The sequence below is a fragment of the Perissodus microlepis genome, chromosome 6, assembly GCF_051167445.1.
Source record: "Perissodus microlepis isolate ML-2025 ecotype Zambia chromosome 6, ASM5116744v1, whole genome shotgun sequence".
Classification (NCBI taxonomy): Eukaryota; Metazoa; Chordata; class Actinopteri; order Cichliformes; family Cichlidae; genus Perissodus; species Perissodus microlepis.
The window spans coordinates 5,854,903-5,878,463 of NC_140466.1; the positions used below are offsets into that span (position 1 = coordinate 5,854,903).

The 23,561-nt window shown below is 38.9% G+C and overlaps 1 protein-coding gene across 1 annotated transcript; it reads left to right on the forward strand.

The window, feature by feature from the left end:
* Nucleotides 1-996: 996 nt before the first annotated feature.
* LOC146384923 (uncharacterized) lies at nt 997-9,282 on the forward strand. Its single transcript, XM_084930389.1, has 4 exons — nt 997-1,993; nt 2,086-2,228; nt 2,456-2,558; nt 3,504-9,282. Exons 1-4 carry the CDS (start codon nt 1,690-1,692, stop codon nt 4,703-4,705), a joined length of 1,752 nt encoding a protein of 583 aa, XP_084786515.1. The 5' UTR covers nt 997-1,689; the 3' UTR covers nt 4,706-9,282.
* The last annotated feature ends 14,279 nt before the right edge of the window (nt 9,283-23,561 follow it).

Sequence of the window (23,561 nt, forward strand, 5' to 3'; positions counted from 1 at the left end):
TGTTCTGCCCAATATTTAAAATACACACATTTGTTGCCCTCATGAAGCGCATAAAAGAAGCAGAGATGTCAGAATAATACTTTTTTAACAGGGGCTTTTTTTCTTCAACAGTCAGTTTTGTTTGCTCATGAAATATGAATTCATACAACTGATGAATCTTTTATGGTAAATATAACCATCCGTACCACACACACCAAACAGCACTGTGATCTAGACAGCAGCTGAATAGTCTTGGTCTCATGTGTATTAGGAGCCTGTGTTCTCAAAACAAATTCAGAGGCACTGTTTTTATAGTTTAAAAGTCATGTTGCCTGTTTATTGCCTAATGAAATCTAGGGCCTGATACATTTAAATATTTTTTTAAAGGAATAGAAAGAGTACAATCAAATTACTTTGATTCATTTTATAGTTACGATTTCATTTGTTTACCTAATGTTTTTATTTTGCTGTTAAAAAAAGTAATATTATTATTAGTATTATGTACACTAGCATTTTCCTTAAAGACATTCCCACCACAAGGTGGTGGTAAAAATTGGTGCATATTATCCTCACAAGAATGCTGGAAGTTAATTTTCTGAGGCTCAAAGGTTTGTTGTGGGGATATGAGACAGAATTGTAAACTCAGTGAAGTGGATTTAATTTAAGGTCTGGACTCAGGGAAAGGCCTAAAGCAGGCAAGTGGGAAAAACCACTGCCTCTTCTGTTTGTGTAAAGAAGTTTAGCTACATATTTAATTCTCAAGATACAAAAAAAAAGAAAAAAGTGGAAGAAAACTTAGTTTTTCTACATGACAGAAAAACTACGACAAAACTAATAGTTTTTTTTAGTAAAAGAAAGAAATAATGTGCAAAATAATAAGTTCTGTTAGTTCTAACTGCCCATAAATTCTGTAGTAGACAGTAAAAAAAATTGAGATTTTCTGTCATTTAATTATCTAATACTTAATTACTTTCATGTAGTATGAAAAGTCCAAAATTTACAATCTTCTTCACATTTTCAAACGCTGTCCAGTCGGCCGGAAAGAAAATATGAAAAAAAAAAAAATGTCCGCAAAACGATTACAAGTTAAAACTGACTGTCAGGTGCAGCCTGATGGTTTCACTTTAGTAAAACGCGTTTCGTTTTTTACTCGTCTCCAGTCGAGGCCACCGTACTGCGTTGTGCGTGACGCCACGAGCAAAAACAAGGACCACAGGCGAGTGATGAGTAGCTAGCTCCGTTCAACGCAATTTAATTCCCTTATCTAAACAACTGTTACAATCGAAAGCAAAAACCCACGCGTGAAACATCTCGACAATTAAGATTTCACTCCCGTTTACAAGTGTCTGTAGCACTCGTACCGGAAACGATATCACACGAATGCTACCGCTAAATATTAGCTGGCTAGCTGACAGTTCAAATCGACGTCTCATATCAGTAAACATCGCGTTAGGCTGCTTTTTACCATTAATAATGTTATTAATAAAAGCTTATCCCTCCTCACGAGGAATACCGACAGCGGAAAATTGGTGTATTGTTGAATAGAAATTACTCTGCGGTTATGGCCTTCAGCTTACAACATGTAGCAGGATTTTCACAATACACCATTTAATAAAACATCAAACGTCATTCTCCTTTGCATTCATTCACTAAAGCACATAAGCCCTGTGAGTAACAGCTAATAGACAAGGGAGGCTGATAGAGTGCACCATGTCGGACCTGGACACCCTCATAGTCACCTTTCAGACCCAGCTTTCAGATGTGATGGAGGCTGTAGTGAAGACAGCCATGTTTGAGGTGACCAGGTTGGTGGAAGATGTGTTTTTGGTGGAGGTGAAGCGCAGGAGCCAGGAGATAGAGTCCCTGAGGATGCAGCTGCAGTGGATTGAGAGCAAATTCAAGGATCAAGCAGGGAAAGAAGGAGGAAAGACTGGAAGGGGCGTGCACTGTGCAAGGCATGGTGTGGAACTGTCCACTGACACTGCAGAAGAAAGGCCTAAAAACCATCAGGAAGGTAAGAAGAAACAGACGTAAAATTATTTTTATATAGGTCATGGGATGCCCTAAATATTGTAAACACTGTTGTGTTTCTGTTTTTTTTTAAAGAACAAGTGAGGGGCCTTAGTGTGAAGACAGAGAGTGACTCTTTTGAAAGATGGACAGCAAGCTGCAGACTAGAAGACACATCAGAGTCGCTACCAGAGGCAGACAGTGCTACAGCTGCACAGAGCCCTGAAAGGGAGCCAGAGGTGAGCCAGATTAAATGACTACCAGAGCAAAGTTATGTTGTACTGACATTAAATAATCATCATCTTCTTTATGTATCTGTATTTTATTGGGTGCTTCTGGACACATTTCAAGTGCTATAAGAGCTGTAATGTTGTATAAAAAAACAACAGTTTCAATAATGGCTCTAAAAATTGGTGTAATGGAACCAGTAGATATTCACAGTATTTCATGCACTGTATGTCTTCAGGCAGCAGAAGAAAAGGATGTGAGATCAGCTGTTGCTACGAAGGAGGAAGAAGTTAGTCAGCCATCTTGCTCCTCTGTGCATATGGGAGGGTGGAACTGTAGTGGTACGTATTGTTAGGATCTTATCTTTCTTTCAGTCTGTCCATAGTAAAGGAACATTAAGCATTATTTATTGCACAAACACATACCCTCTCGACCCTACCGTGTGCCGTGATATAGCTCCCTATCCCCTCAAGCAGGTGTTATGGTTGACACATTATTTTATAATTTATTCTTTGCTTTAGGAGAGCTTGACTTGTTAACCTCAACTCAGTTCTGCTCAACATTAATAAATTAATATAATTTTTTTTTTTATCTCTGTGGCTCCTGGGGAAAATTAATTGCCAGACAAACAGTGACCACTAGGCAATTTCCACATCCTTTGTTGTTGTTCAAACTCCCCACCCCAGTACATGACAGGTTTGTGTTGCAGGTAGGCCACTTTAACATTCAGACTCTTTTACATGAAGAATGTTGAATTAAGCAAGACATTTTCTCAGAAAGGTGTCGCCTGGATTGCAGTTGGTGTTTTTCAGCATTAATGGTACCTACAATGATGTGCATGCTAACATACGCTCAAATAGACTTTGAACATCTGAAAAGTTGGGAAATTCCTTTATTACAGCATGCAAAACATTAAACATAACCTAGAACAGAAAAGATTAGGTTTTTTCTTCAATAAGCCTAACATGATAAAACAAAGTAGCCAATATAAGGTAAAAATCTTAATAAAGTACAATAGAATATAATGCAAATAGTAGGATATAATACAACACGTTAGTATAATAAATTCAGTAAAGTAAATTAGAATAAAATGGCTTTTCAAATTTAACAGATGACATTAAAGTGACTGGTCCCTATCTCCAAAATGAATATAGAATTTTTGTTGTCCACTTTACCTCAGTGCACCTAAAATGAATTCAGGCCCGAAAGAAACAATAACATTTTTGCATTTTTTAATTAATTTCTTTTTATTTCCTTAATTAAAAAGAAAAATCCTTATTTTCTAGATGAAGAGGGACCTGGATCAGACAACGAGAGTGGAACAGTTGAGGTACAACCCAAACAGACTGAAGAAAACAGTGAGGAATTATTGAGAAATGTCATGAAGAAAGACCCACAGATAGCTGCTGGTTATGGCTTTCCTGAAGACAGGCAGGAAAAACACCTGTCTACAGATCGACCGCGTGTTTCATCTTTGGAAATAGATACCAGTTGGGCTGGCTTGACTGTCACAGGCGCTGAGTTGTTGCAGAATCCCAGACTTGGAGCTGAAACGGAACGTGATCCAGTCAAAACTAAAGCAGAACATGAGCTGTCTGATTCTGTCAGAGCGGACATTCAGGTTACCCCAGGCAGAGATAAAATTTCATCCTCAGGGTCCCCTAAGGCAAGACTAAAAAACAGTGATGTTTTAGGCCTGACTATCAAGAAGGAAGTCATTCTTGATTCTGATGGATGTGAGGAAGGTGAGCATATAGAAAAGAAAATAACAAACTCAGGTATGTCCTCTTTTTCATGTTCAGTAAAGCAGCACAAGGTGAGTTCAGAAGCACACAGACTAAACCACATTTCTCAAAAAGCTGCTGTGCAAGAGGTTATGAAGCTACATTCCAAAGCCGGTTCAGGTTTCAGATTGCAAGCCGCTTTACAGCATCTCCACCGACCGATGAAAAAGCCCTCTCACACTCTCTCGAACAGTACCGCTGCGGCACTGTCTATAGCTCCCTCTCAAGTTGTAAACTTAAATAACCTTCAAAGAATTCCCTCCACATCCAAAGCATCTCCTGCTGTATCCTCAATCCAGCGAGTTCACCTTGGTGACAAACAGACATCAACCCTTAACCGAACTGGAGACTCCTGGGTCAGCAACAGGTCCCAGCACCATCCTGCAAACTCTCACCACGTCAGTCCTGGTACCCATCCAGACTCTCAGTCTCACACCGCTCCAAGGCATCTCCTACGTTGTGGGCAGTGTGGGAAGTGCTTCCCCCACCCCAGTAACTTGAAGGCCCACCTGCAGACTCACACAGGTGAGCGGCCTTTCTGCTGTTCGCTCTGTGGCCGGAGTTTCACCAAGCTGAGCAACCTTAAAGCACACCGTCGCGTCCACACTGGAGAGAGACCATACTGCTGCTTGGCCTGTGGCAAACGCTTTACCCAGAAATGTAATCTCAAACGCCACCAGAGGATCCACCTTGATGCATGTTGATAGAGATCCAACATACATCATGAAAGGACAACTTAAATATGTGTATTTCTTTAAGATGCTACAGAGCTATGTTGTGTTGCAATACAGTCTGTGTGAGGCTTTGCAGGCCTTCTTTTTGTATATTTATCTTTTAAAGTAATTGTCCTGAATAATACTGTGCATTCCAGAAAGGTTAATCTAATAACATATAAAAATGTTTTAATGTTACTAAAGGATGAAAAACAAGAATGTGTTGTGTCGTTTACCGTGTGCAAAGATAGGTCAGTTGATACATTTGGTCAGTAAAAGACTGTGAATATGCATATTATCGTGTTGTGTCAACTGCAATGTGCCTGTGAGCACACAAGCACTTGTCAGCCATGGATCAGAGCCTACATTTATCAGCTGTAACATTTATTCAAACTGGTAAGCCTAGTTCTAAAAGAACTTTGCAAAATACTACAAATTTAAACAGATATCCACAGGACACTAAAATTGGTTAAGGTGCAGTAGTTAATGTCTGCAACAGCAACTTTTCTTGCTATACCTCTCGTTGTGCCAACTTTGCATTAAAAAAAATTACTGGTCGCTGATTGATGTTTATTGATCGGTGCTTAGATTTTGTTTTTAATGAGGAAAATTACATCATAAAGAAAAAGCTTATGACTGCTCCCTTATTTGTAAGGAGCTGCTGCAGCAGATGGAGCCACATATTTGATTTGGCACTGAGTTTTAAGCTGGATGCTCTTCCTGATGCAACCCTCCCAGGGATTTGTGCCTGCTCTCGGGGATTTGTGCCTCCTCCCAGTCTTGTACCGGGGATCTTTCATGTTGAGGGAATGTGTTAACAGCGCTGCCCTATTGATTACATCATGAAGTAAGAAAAGTCGCGATTGCGATAATCTAGAAGAACATCCATTTAATTAATTTTTAGCAGATAATTTTTAATACAAGAGTTTACTGCCTGCAGAGTAAGTTGATAAATGGTTCCAAGTTGTTCTTTAAAACTTGTTAATAAATATAGGCCCAAATCATTTGATCTAAGAACCCTCCCTCCGGTAACGAAACAGTTTTAATGTAGATGCATCCTTTTTTAGTTTTAAAATTGTACAATGATCGATGATCTGATATTTCAAGATGCAAAGATTTCTTTACCAATGTCTTGAAAAGTGCTTCTTTTGAAAAATGATGTATCATAAGTGATGACTACATTCATATTTAAATATTCATTAATCGTATCTGTTTAAGTAAAAAAAAGCCTTAAAATAACCCTGATATTAAGGTTTTAAACAATATTGCAGTATCTTAATTGAACACTTGGTGTCATCCTTTCACCAAACTTATTGTGGCAACGAGGACCTTGGCAGAGATTTTTTTTTTTTTTTTGAGGATTTCGTATCCTCTTGTCTTGCTTCTAATGTAATAATGTAATATAGAGGTGCTCTCAAAGAAAACCCCTCCATTAGAGTAACAATCCGTGGTAACAAGTGTCTGTAAGCACCGTTTTAGCTGATCTGTGTGCCCAGACCTGTGTGTGTTACATATCTTACACTCAGGATTAGGCTTGATGTGTTGTATCTGTGAAGTCAGAGCAGCACTGTGCAGGTGGTACAACCGATAACATTTTAATCTTATTTTCAAGGTGAGGAAAAAGCTAGCAGAGGCTGATCTCTTTCTCCATGTGTACATGTATGCGTGTGTGTGGAGAGAGAAAATGTGGATTAAAGCAGTGCTTCTGTCTACAGATGGTATCTTTCCTTTTTGATGTCTGAACCCAATAACAAGAGAAGTTATCTGTGAGGTGTAATTAAGAAATACCTACTTAGCTGAATCTGCAGTGAGCATAATAGATAGTGCTTGTTGTTTGTGGGGGATTGTGAAACTAGTCTGTTTAATGTGTGCGGTGCTCAGTATACCTAAACATTGCTGTATGCATCGCGCAAACATTTACCTTCTGCCTGTGCATTTCAAACACTCTTGTATGCGTCATCGTTTTGTTTTAATTCCATCGCTGAAGCGGCTTTTCTGAAGATGTTTATTTGGTTAAAAAAAAAAAGCAAATACAAAAAAGACCTAACCACAATTATACTTTCATTTTCCCTTTCCTGCTCTCTTTTGCACTTTGATTTGAACACGTTTCCCTTTCTTCTGAGACTCTTTCTGGCCTGTCAGGGAATCATAAGCCTCACTAAGTTGGTAGCCTTATGAAGAATAGGAAGCTGTTTTTTTGTGTGCAGGTTGGTCTTTCTGACTTTTTCTTTGGTGACATCAGAAAGCCACTTCAAGCTGGGATGCTGTTAAGCTTGATTTGGCTTAAAAAAGAAAACATACTCTAAGAGAGGAGGAAATTTTTGGCACCCCTCCACAGAGATTTTGTTCTGAGCCAAGACAAGAATTATAATACAGGCATTTTTAAACCAATTTTGTTAAGTAGAGTTTCATTTATTCAAGCATGAAATACATTTTTGTTTGTCCAGTAGTTAGAAATAGAACATTTGTAATCGCCCCCACAAAGGCCTGTAATGGTGGTTATAAAAGGAAAAATGTGGGCTCTCTGCCTCTGACTTTAAATGCTTAAAACAAAATAAAGAAATCATACAACAAGGCCTGCAGTAAGTTGATCTACTGGAAATAAAGTCATCACTGCTACTGTGCTGCTGTTTCTTTTAATTTTGTCACCTTCCTCTTCCTAAAATCAGAGTAATAATAATTTCTCTATATTTTTACTAATCAATAGCTCAGTCAAACTAGAGCAAAAATAGGACAGAGACTGATGGCAACTAGAAAAAGTCAGGGATGGACTGTGGATTTTATTGAAATTCTTTGCACTTTGCAAACAATTGCAAGTTGTGTGACAACCAGCTGGTTCTTTAAAGGCTGAGTGTGCAACACTCTCCACCTGTGAACAACCACTTTCAATCTCAACGTGACTGCGCAGGTCACCTGGTGATAGACAGCTGACTGTGAGTGGTCACAGACCAGGGCCCTGTGGCAAATATTTTCATTGGGCTGCTGTCTCCAGTCACTGTTTTTCCTAGTGTGACAATAGCATAATAGAAAAATCAAGCACATCTGTATGCACAATATTTTGGTATTTTACATTTTTGTTTTAATGGCCTTGGTGTCTGGTATCTTGGTCTAAATAATAAGCTACCTTAAACCTTTGTGTAATGTTTTCTCTTGCCCTGGCCTGCAAATGTTTTTTTCCTTGTTTTTCTTGCTGTGTGAGTTCACCTGTAGTATAAAACAGCGGTCCCCAACCCCCGGGCCACGGACCGGAGTCATTTGGTACCGGGCCGCGAGAGTGAGACTCGGGTGTGAAATGTATGGTTTTCAGGGGTTTTATCGGTTTTTAGCGTTATTTTGTTATCGTTTTTTCGTTAACTCGGTTTTCCTGGGTCTTTTCACGTGTGTTATGAATAAATCTTATTTTTTTCGGTACCGGTACTAGTTTTATTTTGTTGTATTTATCCGCGACACCTTAAAGGCTGGTCCGTGAAAATATTGTCGGGCATAAACCGGTCCGTGGCGCAAAAAAGGTTGGGGACCGCTGGTATAAAACACCTAAAAATTATTATTATTTTTTGGTGTAAGCTGTAAGTCCTTGCGTTTGTTATTACCACACCTGCTATTGTTGAGTTGTTCAAGAAAAGGGCATAATAGTCAAATAAGTGAACCAGATGTAGGTTATAGCAAAATACTATGTCACACAAAATCAATAGGGCAAGAAGCCTTTCATACTCTTCCAGAAAAGCTATTCTTCCTCCACAGTAAATGATACTTTATTGTGACAGCCCTTTATTTAAGCTTAAATACACAGAAGCCTGTAGTATATTCCTTCACAATCAAGACTCATATTGGCCTTGCCTTTCCATCTCCCACTGTTTTTAATATGTTTCTAATTGTAACATGCAATTCAGCATTGTCAAGTGTTTTTTAGCTACTGCCTTTCATTACCTTGAGCCTGTTAACACTTCCCAAAGCTGGGAGAGAGACAAAGGAATCTGAAAGAATCTCACAAGAAAGGATGCTGAAAGAATGCACCATAAAGAAGACATGTAAAATTCCTAATATTCAAAGAACCGTCACCCCCTCGTACCCAGTTACAATAACAGTAGAAGTGCTTGACTGGACCTAATAATTTGTCTTCATAGCTGAAGCAATGGCTATACAATAAAAGGAAAAAAGCACTTTTCTCTGCTGTGTCAAACCATTTCAATATTATATTCAGTACTTTCCAGGCCAAGGAGCGCACTGTGGAAGATTTATGTCACGTTGCAAGGCTAGTGTGCCTTATTCATCACACCTTCATATTTCATAAAAGCAGTATGATGTGTTTTTTATTCCAACCTTTATTCTCTGTTAACACCTTGAGACCTTATTCTTTGTGTATTAAAGAGTAAGTGCAACTATGAACACGGCACTACTTTAGCTTATTTCTACTAAGGTGGTGTGAGCAGGCTCTGTATTCAGAAACATTTAGAGAATACTTTCAGGATGCTCAGCCTGTCTTCATTATGAAAATATTCAGAAAGGAGCTTAATCTTTTAGTTATAACATTTTGATGACCATTTATTAAATCTGTCACACTAAAACAAGTAACATCCATTATTAATTTCTTCTCTCTTTACTCTCTTTTTTTCCACCAGCTTCTCTAAAATGTCTCAACCTACTTCACACACCCTGTCTTAATGTCTTAACATTCATTGTTGTAAGACCACTGAAGCTATTAAGATGGGAGTTGAAGACCTTGAGCTTCCCTTCTTTAATTTTATTTCATATGAATGAATAAGTACAGCTATGGTGTTGGGACTACTTTTTTTTTTTTTTTTACCTAATATAATATGAACTTGGATTGTATTCACAAACATTTAGAGAATACTCAAGGGAAGATCTTGAAAGTTTCCATAGAGACTCAAATCTGATAGAAAACCGGACTTGAATCTTTTAGATACGATGTTCAGTCAATTGAGAAATGCTTGCACAACCCATCACTCTCTTTTATTTCTTTCCTATTTCAACACCTACCTTACAACCATTGCCTTACCAACATCTTTATAGATTTTTTTTCTCTAAAGATCAATCCCCGTGTCTTTTATGAACTCCTGACCTTTCCTTTTCAAGGCCTCCATTTGTGGGCTTAAATGAATTGCTTTGGCAACTGCTTTATTGAGTAGGGGGTTACACTGATGCTTGGTGCAATCATAGACTGCATATGAAAGATGGATGTAGCCACTATGATGTTAACCATTGGTTTCCTATCTCTATTTTTGATTTGGATAGGCCAATAAAGCTGCCGTGAGAGGTGAATGACGCAAAACTCTTCACTGTCCAATCAATGGTGAGTGCTAATTAGCAAATATTAGCTAGTTCTGGAGCTGTAGTGAAAAGGCGGTAATATTTTCAATAAGATTTAATGGCATAAACCTAATCGAAGTCAATTTAAAAGATCAACACTGACAACCTGTCTTGCTGCGGAAGGGGAGGATTGATGTGAGATGGCATTTTATAACAGGACTAGGGGAGCTGTGTGCACTATTTTCTGTACTCTGTGCTTGTGAGCAAACCAAGTGGCTTGTTAGTGCATCCAATTTAACAGCTATCCAGCATTTTGGCTAAACAAATCTGAAATAACTGTCAGGCTGCAGAGGAAAGCCTTGTTTTGTGCTGCAGGTGGGCTTTTCTATAACGTGTGAATTGTCAGGTCAAAATTTCATTCTCTTCAGTTTTGTTTTTTTGTTTTGTTTTTAGAAGAATCTTTCCAATCAGCCTAGTCTGCGCTTTGTGTTTAGGGGCTGTTAATGTTTACATGCTAGCCTGCTGCACAGTGACAAAGACCGGTGTTACTGCAAGTATTTTAGAATGCTAACATGAGTGTTTAGCTTTAATCAGTGATTAAAAAAAACCCTCTCACTTTTTACATTTATTTTTATGTAACTACCTGCCTAATATTGTGTAAGTCTTCCTTATGCCATCAACATAGCTCTGACTGACTGATGTACTGTGGAGTCTGGCACTGGAACATTGGCAACAAATCCTATGGGCACAGTGGGTTACGGGGTAGGTCCTTTGCGGATCGTGTTTTTCACCAAGCATCCAATGCATGTGCAGTCAGATTGAGTTCTTGGCAGTTTGGATCAGTTGTAGTTTCATGAAGCGCCTCGCCCTGCTCGGGAGTCCACTGCCTTTGGGAAGTGCCATTGCTACACTGCTGATCTGCAACTGTGTGGGCGGTACTGGACAGAATAACATCCAAATGAATGACAAGCATTTTATTGTAAGAAATTGATCAATGTTATTATTCACTTCTGCTTTCAGTGGTTTCTATGTTGTGGTTGATTGGCATACATAAAAGCATCCTTGAAAGAAGATCCTTTTTCAAGAACTTGTTTTCATGTTCCCGAATAAGAAGCATTCACTGCATTTTAGATGAAGTATTCTCTTCATTGACAAATAACTGTTGCTCTAAGGAGCTTAGACATTCAGGAGAACTCCTGGTGGTAAGATAAAACACACTGTGATTACTGTTACCGGACACAAATAAGCATTTCTCTTTGATACTCAGTGAATAGCAATGAGAGCAGCCACTTGACATTGGGAGTTATTTATGAAAAAGGAATTTATTTCTATTTGTCTGTTTCTCTCTACACCTGTGTGCAGAGAGAGAGAAAGGGATGGAGAATCGTGCATACTGGTGGGGTTCACACTGTCATTGCCAATGGACAGGCATGCACATCTTTCATCGCTCTTTGTGTGTGTAGTAATAATAACTGTGCTTGACTCTTTCCCCTGCCATCCTCACAGTGTGATGCTTGTTTGTCCTTCAAGTTTGGCAAAAGCTTCTGAAATCACATAACCTGTCTTGCTGTGTGTGTAAGTGCACCTGCAGTGGACAGTCACAATAATAGAAAAATCTGTTTCTATGCAAGAATAAATCCAAAAGCCTAAATAGTCCTTTTATATAAAGACTAACAATGTACTACATTTGTAATATTAAGCACCTTACATGTCCATTCATTATGTATTTGTCAGGAGAGAACCTTTGGCATGGACAAGAGTAGCACAGGGTCAACAAGATCCTTGTTAACAAGGTCTCTGAAATGAATCAGAGAGCCTTGAGTGTTTTCTCTTAGTAATAATTTCAATTTTGTCCCTGAATATATTAGAAGCAATCTAATAAACTGTTGTAGATATGGGTAGGTCCCAGAGTTAGCTGTTGCATAACTCTCTGTTTTTGGCCACCATTATTGTCAGTTCCACATACACTATTGTGCCGCTATACATTGTGGGAAATAATTATGTGACACCCTGCTGAATTTGTGACTGTGTTCACTTATAAATACATTTTTACAGCAGTTTCATTTTAATGTAGAGAGACAGAATAACAACCAAATATCCAGAAAAAAGACATTATTTAAAAGTTACAAATTGATTTGTTCATCTCATTGAGTGTAAGAAGTATTTGATCCCCCGACCACCCAGGCAAAATTCTGGCTCCTACAGATTTGCTGTGTGCCCAAGTGACACACAGATCACAATCAATCCGTAGAATGGGCTACAAGACATCAGCAAGAAGCTTCGTGATGAGGTGACAGCTGTTGGTATGATTATTCAGAAATGGAAGAAATGATTGTGAATCACCTGCGATCAAGAGCTCCACGCAAGATCTTGCTTCATAGCGTGAAGATGGTTATGAGAAAGGTAGCGGATCAGCCCAAAACTAAAGTGAAGCTTCAACGTGAACAGCAGCCAAGAAACGTAGGATTTAGAGCATTTCTGTGCACCAAAATACTTCCTGAGATATCTGCAAACCAAACTTACAAATTCAACAGGATATGAAACGATTGTTTCCTCCACTGTATACTGAAATGGCAAAAGATCAACAAACAGACCTGGGAAATCGAAAATTCCTGAAACAAAATGGAAAACGTTTTGTTAACAGTGGTGGGATTTGTTTTAGTGGTTAGCCTCCAAATAATTATTACAAACTAGGAATTTGGCAAACTGTCCTAATAAATGTTGGCTAACATTTGTTTGCAGGAATTAGTAGAAGTTAAAACAGGATAAAATGGACATTTATTTGTAACAAAGACAGAAATATGACTCCAAATCAAAGCTATCAAGTCTGTAAGGGTGTATTAGGTCACCATTGTGACTCTGTAAAAAGATGTTATAACAGCTTCAGCTTCTTAAAAGATTGTATGGTAACAAAGATCATGACAGCATTTGTTATAAAAATCCAGGACCTGCTCATATTACCAAAGCTAATCAAATCATGTTCAACCAGCTGAGGCCTGCCACTTTGCAAGGTTTGATTCGGTGGTGTTGAAGAGGTGATATTTGTGACCAGTGTGATAATTTGATATTTGTGACCAGCAGTGTTGGTCAAGTTACTTGAAAAAAGTAATCAGTAACTAATTACTGATTACTTCCCCAAAAAAGTAATCCCGTTACTTTACTGATTACTTATTTTCAAAAGTAATTAATTACTTAGTTACTTAGTTACTTTTTAAAAACACGATTTACAACCTGAATAGGTGATAAAGCGATAGCTCTTTCAGCCCAATTCTACTTTTTCTGCATAATTCATCATATAAAATGTAATCAAATGGAAAAGTCCCTTTTTAAAACTTGTTTTATTAGTTTTAATCTTTTAACTTTATGCATCAAGCAAAAATTTAATTATATGCAACATTCTCTGACTGGAAGAAATCTGTTTAATATTTAAACCTATTTTCTGCACATTCCAGCACATAATTTTTTTTTTTGTGTGTGTGTGTTTACACTCACTCTTTCAAATAGATGCAAGTAAAACACAGCAGAAAATAAATAAAGTCAAAGACTAGCGGTCCTTTTGCTCTATTTTCACCTGTAAAGCAGGAGTTGGGTAGGCGGAGGTTTACCCTGGTGCAGGTGTGCCGCGGCGGTCAGTGGAAGAATCCGCGAGTTTCTCTGTGAATTTCCCATTACGTAGTTGCGCACTCGGTGCTTGCTTGGAAGTTTAGGGGTTTTTTGCTGTAAGTTTTCTTCCCACGCAGTGAACAGCGGACGCTAATGTTTTTGTCACTTTTTATGGAATCAAACTCAAAGTAAGGTCAGTACTTCCACGCTTTAAACGCTGCACGCTCATACTCTCTCCCGCACTCGATATATGATCCATTGTTGATCTGCACACAGCTGTTGTCACGAACGTTGCACTTGCTTACGTCACTGTCATGAGACATTCTCGCAAAAAAATCACGGTTTTAGTAACGCAGCAACGCAGCGTTCCTACGGGAAAGTAACGGTAATCTAATTACCGTTTTTGCAATAGTAATCCCTTACTTTACTCGTTACTTGAAAAAAGTAATCGGATTACAGTAACGCGTTACAAGTAACGCGTTACTGCCCCTCTCTGGTGACCAGTGTGATAATTTAGGAGGAAGCACTTCAACCATTTTACTACTACTAAATAATAATAGAGCAGTTGATTGTTGATTCTCACATATTTAGACATACTCTCGATCCAGCACCAGACCTCCATTGGAACATTTTAGTTTTGAATCTGAATGAACTGAGCTCGGATACAAAATATGTTCCACTCTGTTGTCAATCAGATGATCATTAAGCACAGTACAGTTTGTGCAAATGCTGCGAGAGATGATGTGGATCAATTTTGGCACCATTATATAGTTTTTTCCTGACCTTTGTTCCTTTTTGCTAATGCATTTTGTCATGTTGTCATGTTCACAGTATTTGCACATTTGAGAAGTCCAGAGATTTCCTCCTTTACACTGGATTGTTCTGCAGTTTCATTAAACCATACCTGGTAATTTGGACATTGAAGATTTTTTTGTCTTCTCTGGAGCGCTGTTAATTGTCTAATGTTGATTTTGAAAGCATTCTCTGTTCAAACAGTGTTTGTCGATGTTTGTCAATACTCATCGGCGTCCAGCGTGGTACAGATTGGCCGTGTCTATTCCTTTAAAGTTCATTTTCATTTGTTTTTCTCATCGTGTTATCCGCATGCTATATTCTATGTCTTGATCTTTCTTGTTTTCTCTTTGTCCTCATTTGCACAGCTCCCTCTTCCCCACCTCCTGTGTTTTCTCGCTCTCACTTCTTTGACCCTCATCCTTCCTTCTCGGCTCCCCCTGCACACGTTTCTCCACCCACAGCCAATCATAATATAACTCTGGTAGCATCTGAAAATCTGCCTATAGCAGGATCCAGGACTTTAAAAAGTGCCATTTTGACTTGTCATTTCCCCTTGTTTAGCTGTAGGCACATATCCTCCCACACACTCAAAGCAAAGTGGCTTCGTTTGCAACTGTCATCATTGCAGCAGTTTTTTAAACTATGTTTAACTACTTTTTCTGTGTCCTTGTCAAGAAGATGAAACTGGTACTTTTGTGACATAGGGAATTTCAGCATATTTACAGTTAAAAGGGCAGGATTCCCTTTTTGCCTTTTGTTTCTTCCAATGCTAAACATGCAACATTACAAGATTTAAAATACTTCCACTGATGGTAAAAATGATCAATTATTAATGCTAAAAATGAAAGATGTATAGTTTAAAATCTGTCTTCAATGAAAATAAATGGTTCAGCATCGTAGTAGGCATGTTGCTATGCTTATGCTTTCTATTCAACTCTAAACACAAAACCTGGCCAAAGTTCAATGGAATTGTATTAGTTTTGCTGGTATTTGATAATGAATGGAACTATTCAGAGGACATTAAAAGTGATAATAATGTATTCTTAGAGGGGCCTCAATGTGTTTGACAGATTGATTGCCAAGCTAGACTCCAATTATTGAAACATTTCTCTCAAAACCTCAAAAGAAAAAAAAAATATTCATCATCTTATAACCAAGAATGGCTTTGTACCATTCTGTCCAGTAGATACTGAGATATGTCAAGGAATAAGTAAAAATGTATACTGTAATACTCACCTTTGAAATAATTCTATAAAAACATACTTCTTGTACAAGACTTTCCTGAAGGTTCAGTCAGTTTGAATATACAACATACTGCTCAACGAGATGTTAGAGCTCTGTGCAAAGGTATAATTTCTGCCAGGTAAGTTTCAGGTCATTTTTCTAACAGAAACCCTTTTAAATATATTCTGACATGGCAGAAGAAAGAAGAGATGAGCTGATGAATTCATCCATCTGAATCACGTTCAGTTATTACCTTGTGCGCAGAGCAATAAAGTTAACTAGCAGCAGCCATGTGATTGTCAAGCATTTTTCTTCCTTGAGTTTGACTCTCAGGTGGCTTTCTACCTCATCTTTTTACTGGAGGTTATTGGAGTCCTGAGAGGATGACTCCAGGCGTTACTCAGGGCTGAAAAGAAGCACCTGCTTCCCTGTTTTGTTATGGGCAAAATGCTTGCTTGTAGTGTTAATTATTACAATTATTATTTTCCCAAAACAACACAAGAACGGAGCATCAGTGGAATTGGTAAAATGCAGTGGTGAAGCTAAAAACCTTTCTTAAAATTTTAACTAAAACCGGCTCCATCGATTCACACCCAGTTCAGTTCAGGTTTATTTACAAAGGGTTGAGGGACTTTATACTAAGACGTAAAGATCCTACAGTATCCAGGAGAAAGCCCCTGACAAACCAGTGAAAGAAAACTCTGTTTTACTGGTATTTTAGCAAACTTGTCTGACTCAATGACTTGGACACACGCACTTGCCGACAGAAATCAAAAGCACTCTGACATTAGAGGCTCAATCTGCCAACATCTGCTGAATCCCCAAACTGCCATTTGAAAATGTCGTGAGAAATATATCAGCTCGTGCTCCAGAACAATTATTACATTAGAAGAAACTGAGAAGTGATTAAAAGTTATACCCATAACACCAAGCATAATTAATGTGGGGTTTAACTGTTTAGAGAGAAAATACAGGAAATTAAGTCTTTTCCTACCAATTCTCTACATTTGCTCTCAAAGTCAATCTAATTGATAGAGTCAAAATTAATCATTTCAAAGAAAAAGATAAACCTCTCAATCCAGTTATCCTTGATTGTACAGATAGAACAGCAGAAAATTCCCTTCAAAGGACTCATTTCTGTACTGGACATCTCACATCTGCTTTTCTCAATTAGGCCTGTCTGTTACATTACCTTACATCACTATTGCTAGCCACATTCATTACTTTGTTCTTGAAAGCCTTCTTATTCCTTGAGTCTAGGTATTCACAGGCTCGGTACGAAATGCTGCGATTAGGAGCGTCATACCAATAGTGATGCGGTGTATTTAAAAAATAGGCTGCATTCAGCAGGGGTCAGTGTTGCTCCATGGAAAACTGTGACACTGAGAGTCTTTTCTGGGGTGTGTTGATTGAGCTGTGTGTGCAAATGTGCCATAAAAAAGTAAATCTTAACAACGCAAATTGACACGGTACCACACAAACAAAAGCACACTCTTTAATCTAGTTTCCAGCTCTGATTCCCAGAACTATCAAGCAGATGACACTTCCTCTTTTTCTTCTTTGGATGCTTCTTCTTCTCCAACTTTTTGGTCTTTTTTCTGCTTTCTGAAGTGTTCTACCCTCTGGTCACACAACCACAAACACACACACACTGAGTAAGACACACACGATAGCAAAGCAAAGCAAGGGAGGAGAAGCAAGACAGGCTGAGAGTGTGGGTGAGAGTGGAGAGTGATGATAGCTATGGTTTTGTGTTTTCCCCCTTTTTCTCTCTTGGTAAAGGGGTCCACCTAGAGCAAACTGGCGCGCACACACACAGACAGATATATACAATTTTTGTTTTCTCATGAGGGCACTTAGTAGATGTAACAAGGGGGGAACAGGCAGGAAGAGTGGCTTAAGAAGCATACTGGAATGAACGTGTCCATTTCTCTGTAAATTTTATCTCATTTTACAATGGAAGTGTCTGTGGGATGGACCAGTGTATCTGTGTGGACATGTATCTGAATGTGTGTTATACATGTCAGCCAGAATAATTTTGACTCTGTAATGTTGTACTGTGTGGTTAAAGTTACTCTCCTGCTCCCTTTCCCATTTAACAAAGTCTATTAGATGGCTTATTGTGGAAGCCGAGAAGGAAAAAAAAAAATCCAAGGCTACATTACCTCTTCCTGGCTAAGCCTGGAGCGAGTATCTGGACAAACTATTGAGCAGACAGGGGTCTGTCTCTCAGTGTACTGAGCAAGTGTGATAGAGAGAGAGAGGAAGACAGGGACTGGAGATGGAGAAGGAGAGACAGATCGGATTAGCTGAGTTGCAGTTATTCCATTACCTCTCAGCCATACATACACACGTGTGTCTACGCACACACACACACACACACACACACACACACACACACACACACACACACACACACACACACACACACACACACACACGGTGGTGGCTAGAGACTGCAAGTTTTTCTGCCTGAACAAAAATGAAAAAATAAAGAAAGAGGGAGATGGAAAAGTGAAATGGTATGAAAATTGACAGAGCAGCCCCTATTTTAATTGCATTCTGAATGCTGGTTTTAGAAGCTCTAAATTCTCTGAGCGCTGGAATTAAAAGTATCCCGGGATGTCCTCTGACGATTCTGTCTTTTGAGTAGCTTAGCAGCATAATATTTAATAACCCCTTAGTAAACACTGCGAGGAATTGCTTAATAAATAATTGAAGGGAAATTTATAAATAATTTCCCCCCTTAATCTACTCCTGTGCTCTGCTGCCAGGTCCCCGAAGTGATGCTCATCCCTCTGGACAGTCAGCAGTTCCAGTTTCTCGCCACTTGGGGGTGCTCTGGTTATATCGAATAAATCAGCTCCTCGGGACAACCAAACGAATAAAGAAATAAATATATAAATGGGTTATTCGCAAGAAATAGCGCATGCTTGTAAGAAACAGGACCTAACCCTCTATTAAAATCCTGTTTTTGAGAAGACTACTTTTGTTATCGGTGGTGTCTCAGATTTCTGGGCATTTTCAGGAAATGATTTTGTGCTCCCAGAGCAGCTGCATAGTTCTACAATCTGCTCCAGGGTCTGTACTAAATGTCAGGAAGTATACTGAGGCAGGCCTGTTTGACTTTGGATTAAAGTGTCCGTAGTGTTTGCTAATCCAAAAATCACAACTAAGTAGTATTATTACAACCCCTTTGCCGAGCGTCTTCCACTCCTTCCCTTATTTCTCAAGTTTTTCGCCCCCTTTTCTAATTATGCTTCCTCTTTCCTTCATTCCCTCTCTGCTACAGCTCACAGTGGCCTTGTATACAGTTATCAACTGGTTGCTAATGAGAATGAGTGGGGGCCCATTATTCATTATATCATTAACATTTAATCACTTTGTGCTAATCCTAATAACCATCTCACACAGTTTAATCGGTTGTCACTTTCTGGAGCAACCGCAGCATCAGTGTGGTTCGACATAAAGTCTCCCATGTTGCTAAGGTTAGATTTACGCTTATGATGAAAGTTTTTAAGTTAAAATTGAAATAAATTGCAGCTTTAGAGATCATTAAGTTGGAGATTCTTGGGTATAAATTGTATGGACATTTGGCAAATTTCCTCCTCATTGCTCAGTGACATTTCAGCCCACTGTGGCAACCTCCTCTTGCCCCACTACTTTCTTCCCCTTCTTCTGTCTGTTCCCTCATCTATCTTAGATTTTCTGTCCCTCTCTCCTTCTTTGTCCATTGCAGCACATGTCTGGTTTCCTCATCCTCTTGTCCAACAATGGTCTTATAAATTGTACAGGAACCAAACAGTGGAGATGCTGACACCTTTAGTGTCAGGAAGGAAGCACGGAGCCAGAACAGATCCTCAATCCATCACTCATCAGCAGGGAAAAAGAAAGACTTGGACGAAGGTGTGAAGGGAGGAAAGGACAGAGTGAGAGAGGGTATAGCAAGAAGTAAGGAGGGACAAAGCGAGGGATACTTTATGGGGAGGGCTGGCAGAGAAAAAAGAAAGGGAGCGAGCAGCCACCCAACACAGTCATCTACTCCCATCCATCCATCATCTGTCTCAGCCCAAAGGCTGCCACTGCTTCATCAGCATCAGCTCCTTGTACATTTAGTGCACGTGCGTGCACGTGTGTGTGTGTGTGTTGGTTGGCAGGGGGACAGAGACAAGGTCTATGAATATATGCACAGGACTGAGTGTGTAAATGTTTAATATGTGTATGTGTGCTTGACTGAGCTTGTCTTTTTTGTGAGTGCCGTAAACCTCTGTATTAATTTATGCAAGCAGAGCGAGGGTGCTGTCCATCATTTAGATTTGTCAAGCTGCAATTTGTTGAAACTGTTTTGAAATGTTATGTTCCAACACATGCATTTACCCAATATGGCCCAATTTAGGAAAATAGCACCAAAATGATTGCTATTATACAATTACTGTACAGAAACACCACTCCATCTTTGAACACAAAGACAAAACTCTGCTGCTTGTTAGGAGGTGTGGCCTATCTCATAATGCAAAGTCCTACATCATGCTTTTCACATCGTCAAGTACTGCTGTTTGTTAAAGCCATCTCAGTTCTACAGACAAGGTATCTTTTGACATTGGACATCGTGGCCCAGGCAGCACTAGAGTTTAACATTTTGGAGGCTTGTCTAGGAACCTCACCACATAGTTAGAGTGCCCAAACCTAATCCAAAAAGCAGGTGAAAGCTAAAGTAATCAGCAAGTGAAAACAAAGCTCCCAGACAGAACAAGAGTCTTGTGGTTGAGAAATCATTGCACCTCTCCTTCTTTCTAATGGACTGTCACTCTTTAAAAAGCACTGTGAGCTCTTATCTCACAAAACACAAAAACAAATGACGCCAACAACAAACACAATCCTTTTTTTTGATTTGTGTCGTACTGAATGACTCCTTGTGTATCAAATAAATAAATGAAACTATATTCATTACTAATAAGTCTTAGAAATGGCAGTAAAGGTAGTTATTTTACCATGGTTTAATGCCTGCCTCTATCCTTTGCTAATCTAAGCTTACTGCCTGCTGTCTGCTTTTATATTTAGCTCTCTGATAAGACAATGTTATCCAATTCAAATTTAACCAGGTGCTAGATTTAAAACACTCAATGTGATAATGTAGTGCCAAGGTTGGAGCAAGAAGGAGGAACCAAATGCAGACATGACTGGTAAGCAGGTGTCATTTACTCTAACTGCTTTAATTAAAGATCAAAATATATTCTACTCGCAAGCAGGCAACGTAAAACTGGAAAAACCCGAAATCAGACAAGACCAGCTCAACAAGTGGTAAGAAAATTCAGTGCTAGTCAAACTATCAATTACTGCATACTGGAAGACGTTGAACTCAAAACTAATCCAAAGAGAGTTAGTTGGGTTAATAAAAGCTGTTTTGTGTGTCTGTGATAGAAAATTAACTATGATACAAAAAAAGTCACACGCTGTCAGGGAATGCAACTTGGTTTAATTTATTGTAAAAGAAGTGCCCATTTGTGCAACGAATGTCAGATTTGTTGTTGTATATAGTGCCTCTCAGTTACCATAGTAACCATAGTCCACGGAAGTCTAGTGAGTTGGAAGCATCGCTAAGTGGCAGGAGTGAAACAATTAAAACAAACTAGACTTCAGATAGAACCCAAGAACGTGTAATTTATTCAACAGTTAGCAGCATTTTATGTTTAATGGCACTGTGTCAACTTTAAAGTCATTATAATATGGAATTCCCCAGAGGAGCTGTTAAGAACTCTACCTTATTCCATCTCTACACAACATGCTTTGCTATGTGCTTTGATGGCACTGCAACGTAAATATATGCTGAAAATGCAAAGGAACTTCAGAAAATGCTTCAAGAAGACTTGATGGTAGTTGATCAAAGGGTTTTGGAGAGCAGGTTAAAGTTTAACATCTCAAAGACTCTTGCACTCAGCTCGAGGCATGCTCTCAGGACAGATCACAGGCGGTGCATTTTTTGGAACAGGAGGCTGTTGAGCAGATTAAAGAAGCCAAATTGCTAAGTGTCACGTTTCATGGTCAGCTCATGTTCATAACATAGGTGCTAAAATGAGCGTTTCCACGACTAGAAAACATTTCTTTATGTATATAAAAAACAATAGCAGTTTAAGAAGTATTGCAGTCCATGGTCTTATGCCACCCTAATTACTGTCCAGCAATATTTTCTGACACTTCAAAACAAGACCTTATTAAGATCCAGTTCACTCAAAGCAGAGCTTCACTGTCTTCACTCTCTGCCTCTAAATGAGGGACACCATAGAAGAGATGCACTGTTTTTGGATGAGGGTAAAATACATGCTGGCTTCTGGTCTGGTCTTTTAAATGACAAAAATTTGTGTACTTGTATTCAGAGCTATTATACAATAATGAGGGGCAGTGTCATAATGCCAGATGTTTCTTCATGGCATCTTGTGCTTTAAAGAAAACCGTGAACTACTGAAGAGGGCCGTGTCAGACTGGAGCAGCTTTTTAAAATTGGATTAATAAAAATTGTAGAAATAAATAAAAGACAAATGAGTTAATTATGTATGTATCTGTGGCATCACTGTTTTGCTTTTGACTCTTGAAGGAACTCCACGCTGTTCTGTTCAATTTACTTGGTTACTGAATATAGTGTGATGTTTGAATATCTTGTACTGTACCGAATAGTTGTTGCTGTGGTAACAAATAGTGGAGATCCAAATAAAGAATAAAATGAATCACTAGCATCTCTTTAATATAAAGTAGAAGAATAATTTTAATTTAGTGGACATATCATTCTTGCGAGTTAAGTCGTTCCATACGATAATTCTGAGGTTTATTTTGCATTAACATGTACTGAATATTTTACCACAGCCATAATTAAGCTGTTCTATCCAGTTTATTTTGGAGGCTGTTTTGGAATGAATTAGGATAAAGCGCTTTCAGTTTAGAAAGCATCTAGCACCCAGGCACAATAAATGCTTTAAAAACATTGTGACATTTCCATAAAAACTGTGCGCCACTCAACTTAACCTTTTTGCTTCTCTTTATTGCTTTCCCTGAGCTCTGCCACACCTCTCCTTCTTCTCCCTGGTTGGCTTTGGCACCATATTGCTAATTGTGCTTTAAAAGGAAGATCTAATTGTGCAGAAACAAATCCGGGTTGAAAGAATTATCCCGAGCTTTTAGTACTTGTTTATTATTCAGCCAAATGTCAAAACCAGTGGCTAATGCTTTCATTCACACCCCAGTGTAGATGGCAGTCATTTTAAGGCTTGATAAATACAAGACTTTATACATGTTGGCTTGCTTTTATTTATTTATATCCTTCTAGGCTAGAAGCAACCTTGGATGATTTTCGATTGACTTAATAGGGCCTCTCTTTTTCTCTGTTTTTCACTTAGATTTTACAGCGAGAAATCTTTATTTCCTCTGCAGGCCTGGTGGCTAATATTTAGTGTGAATACAGTTTTGCAAGTCTTCTCTGCTTCATTATATTTGCTGTCACTCCTCTACCCTTTTCAGAGAGTCAACAAAACTAAATGTCCCAGTGCTGCTCTGTCTCCTCTCTCCTGCCCCTCCTCCTTTTCTGAAGAAAGGGCAAATGAATGATGCTCACTGTACTGACAAAAAACTTTCCCCTCACTCTCCTCGCTACCCCTCTCCTCCCTCTTTGCTAATGAGCAATGCTAGTTCTATTGACCTACTTGTGGACTTAAAGGAAATCCAATCACAAATGCCTCAGGTCGCTTTCTTCCCACTTTGGGAGATTAAAAGATTCAATTCTCCCTGCCTATCCACACTCATCATCATCATTTCTCCTTCCTCTCCTTTCGTCTGTCTGCCCCTTCCCCGAACCCCCACCCTCCCCGCTCCACGCCACTCCACCTGACTGTCGCTCTGCCTTTCTTTCCCCCTGCTTACTCCCTAACTAAGTTTTCAGGCTGTTTTACAAACTTGCTCTTTCTCTTTC

What these genes read in the sequence shown, in the direction of transcription:
- LOC146384923 (XM_084930389.1), top strand. Translation starts at nt 1,690, where the DNA reads ATGTCGGACCTGGACACCCTCATAGTCACCTTTCAGACCCAGCTTTCA. An exon ending in GCCTAAAAACCATCAGGAAG is followed by an intron (nt 1,994 to 2,085) that starts GTAAGAAGAAAC and finishes TTTTTTTTAAAG; the next exon opens with AACAAGTGAGGGGCCTTAGT. An exon ending in GGGAGGGTGGAACTGTAGTG is followed by an intron (nt 2,559 to 3,503) that starts GTACGTATTGTT and finishes CTTATTTTCTAG; the next exon opens with ATGAAGAGGGACCTGGATCA.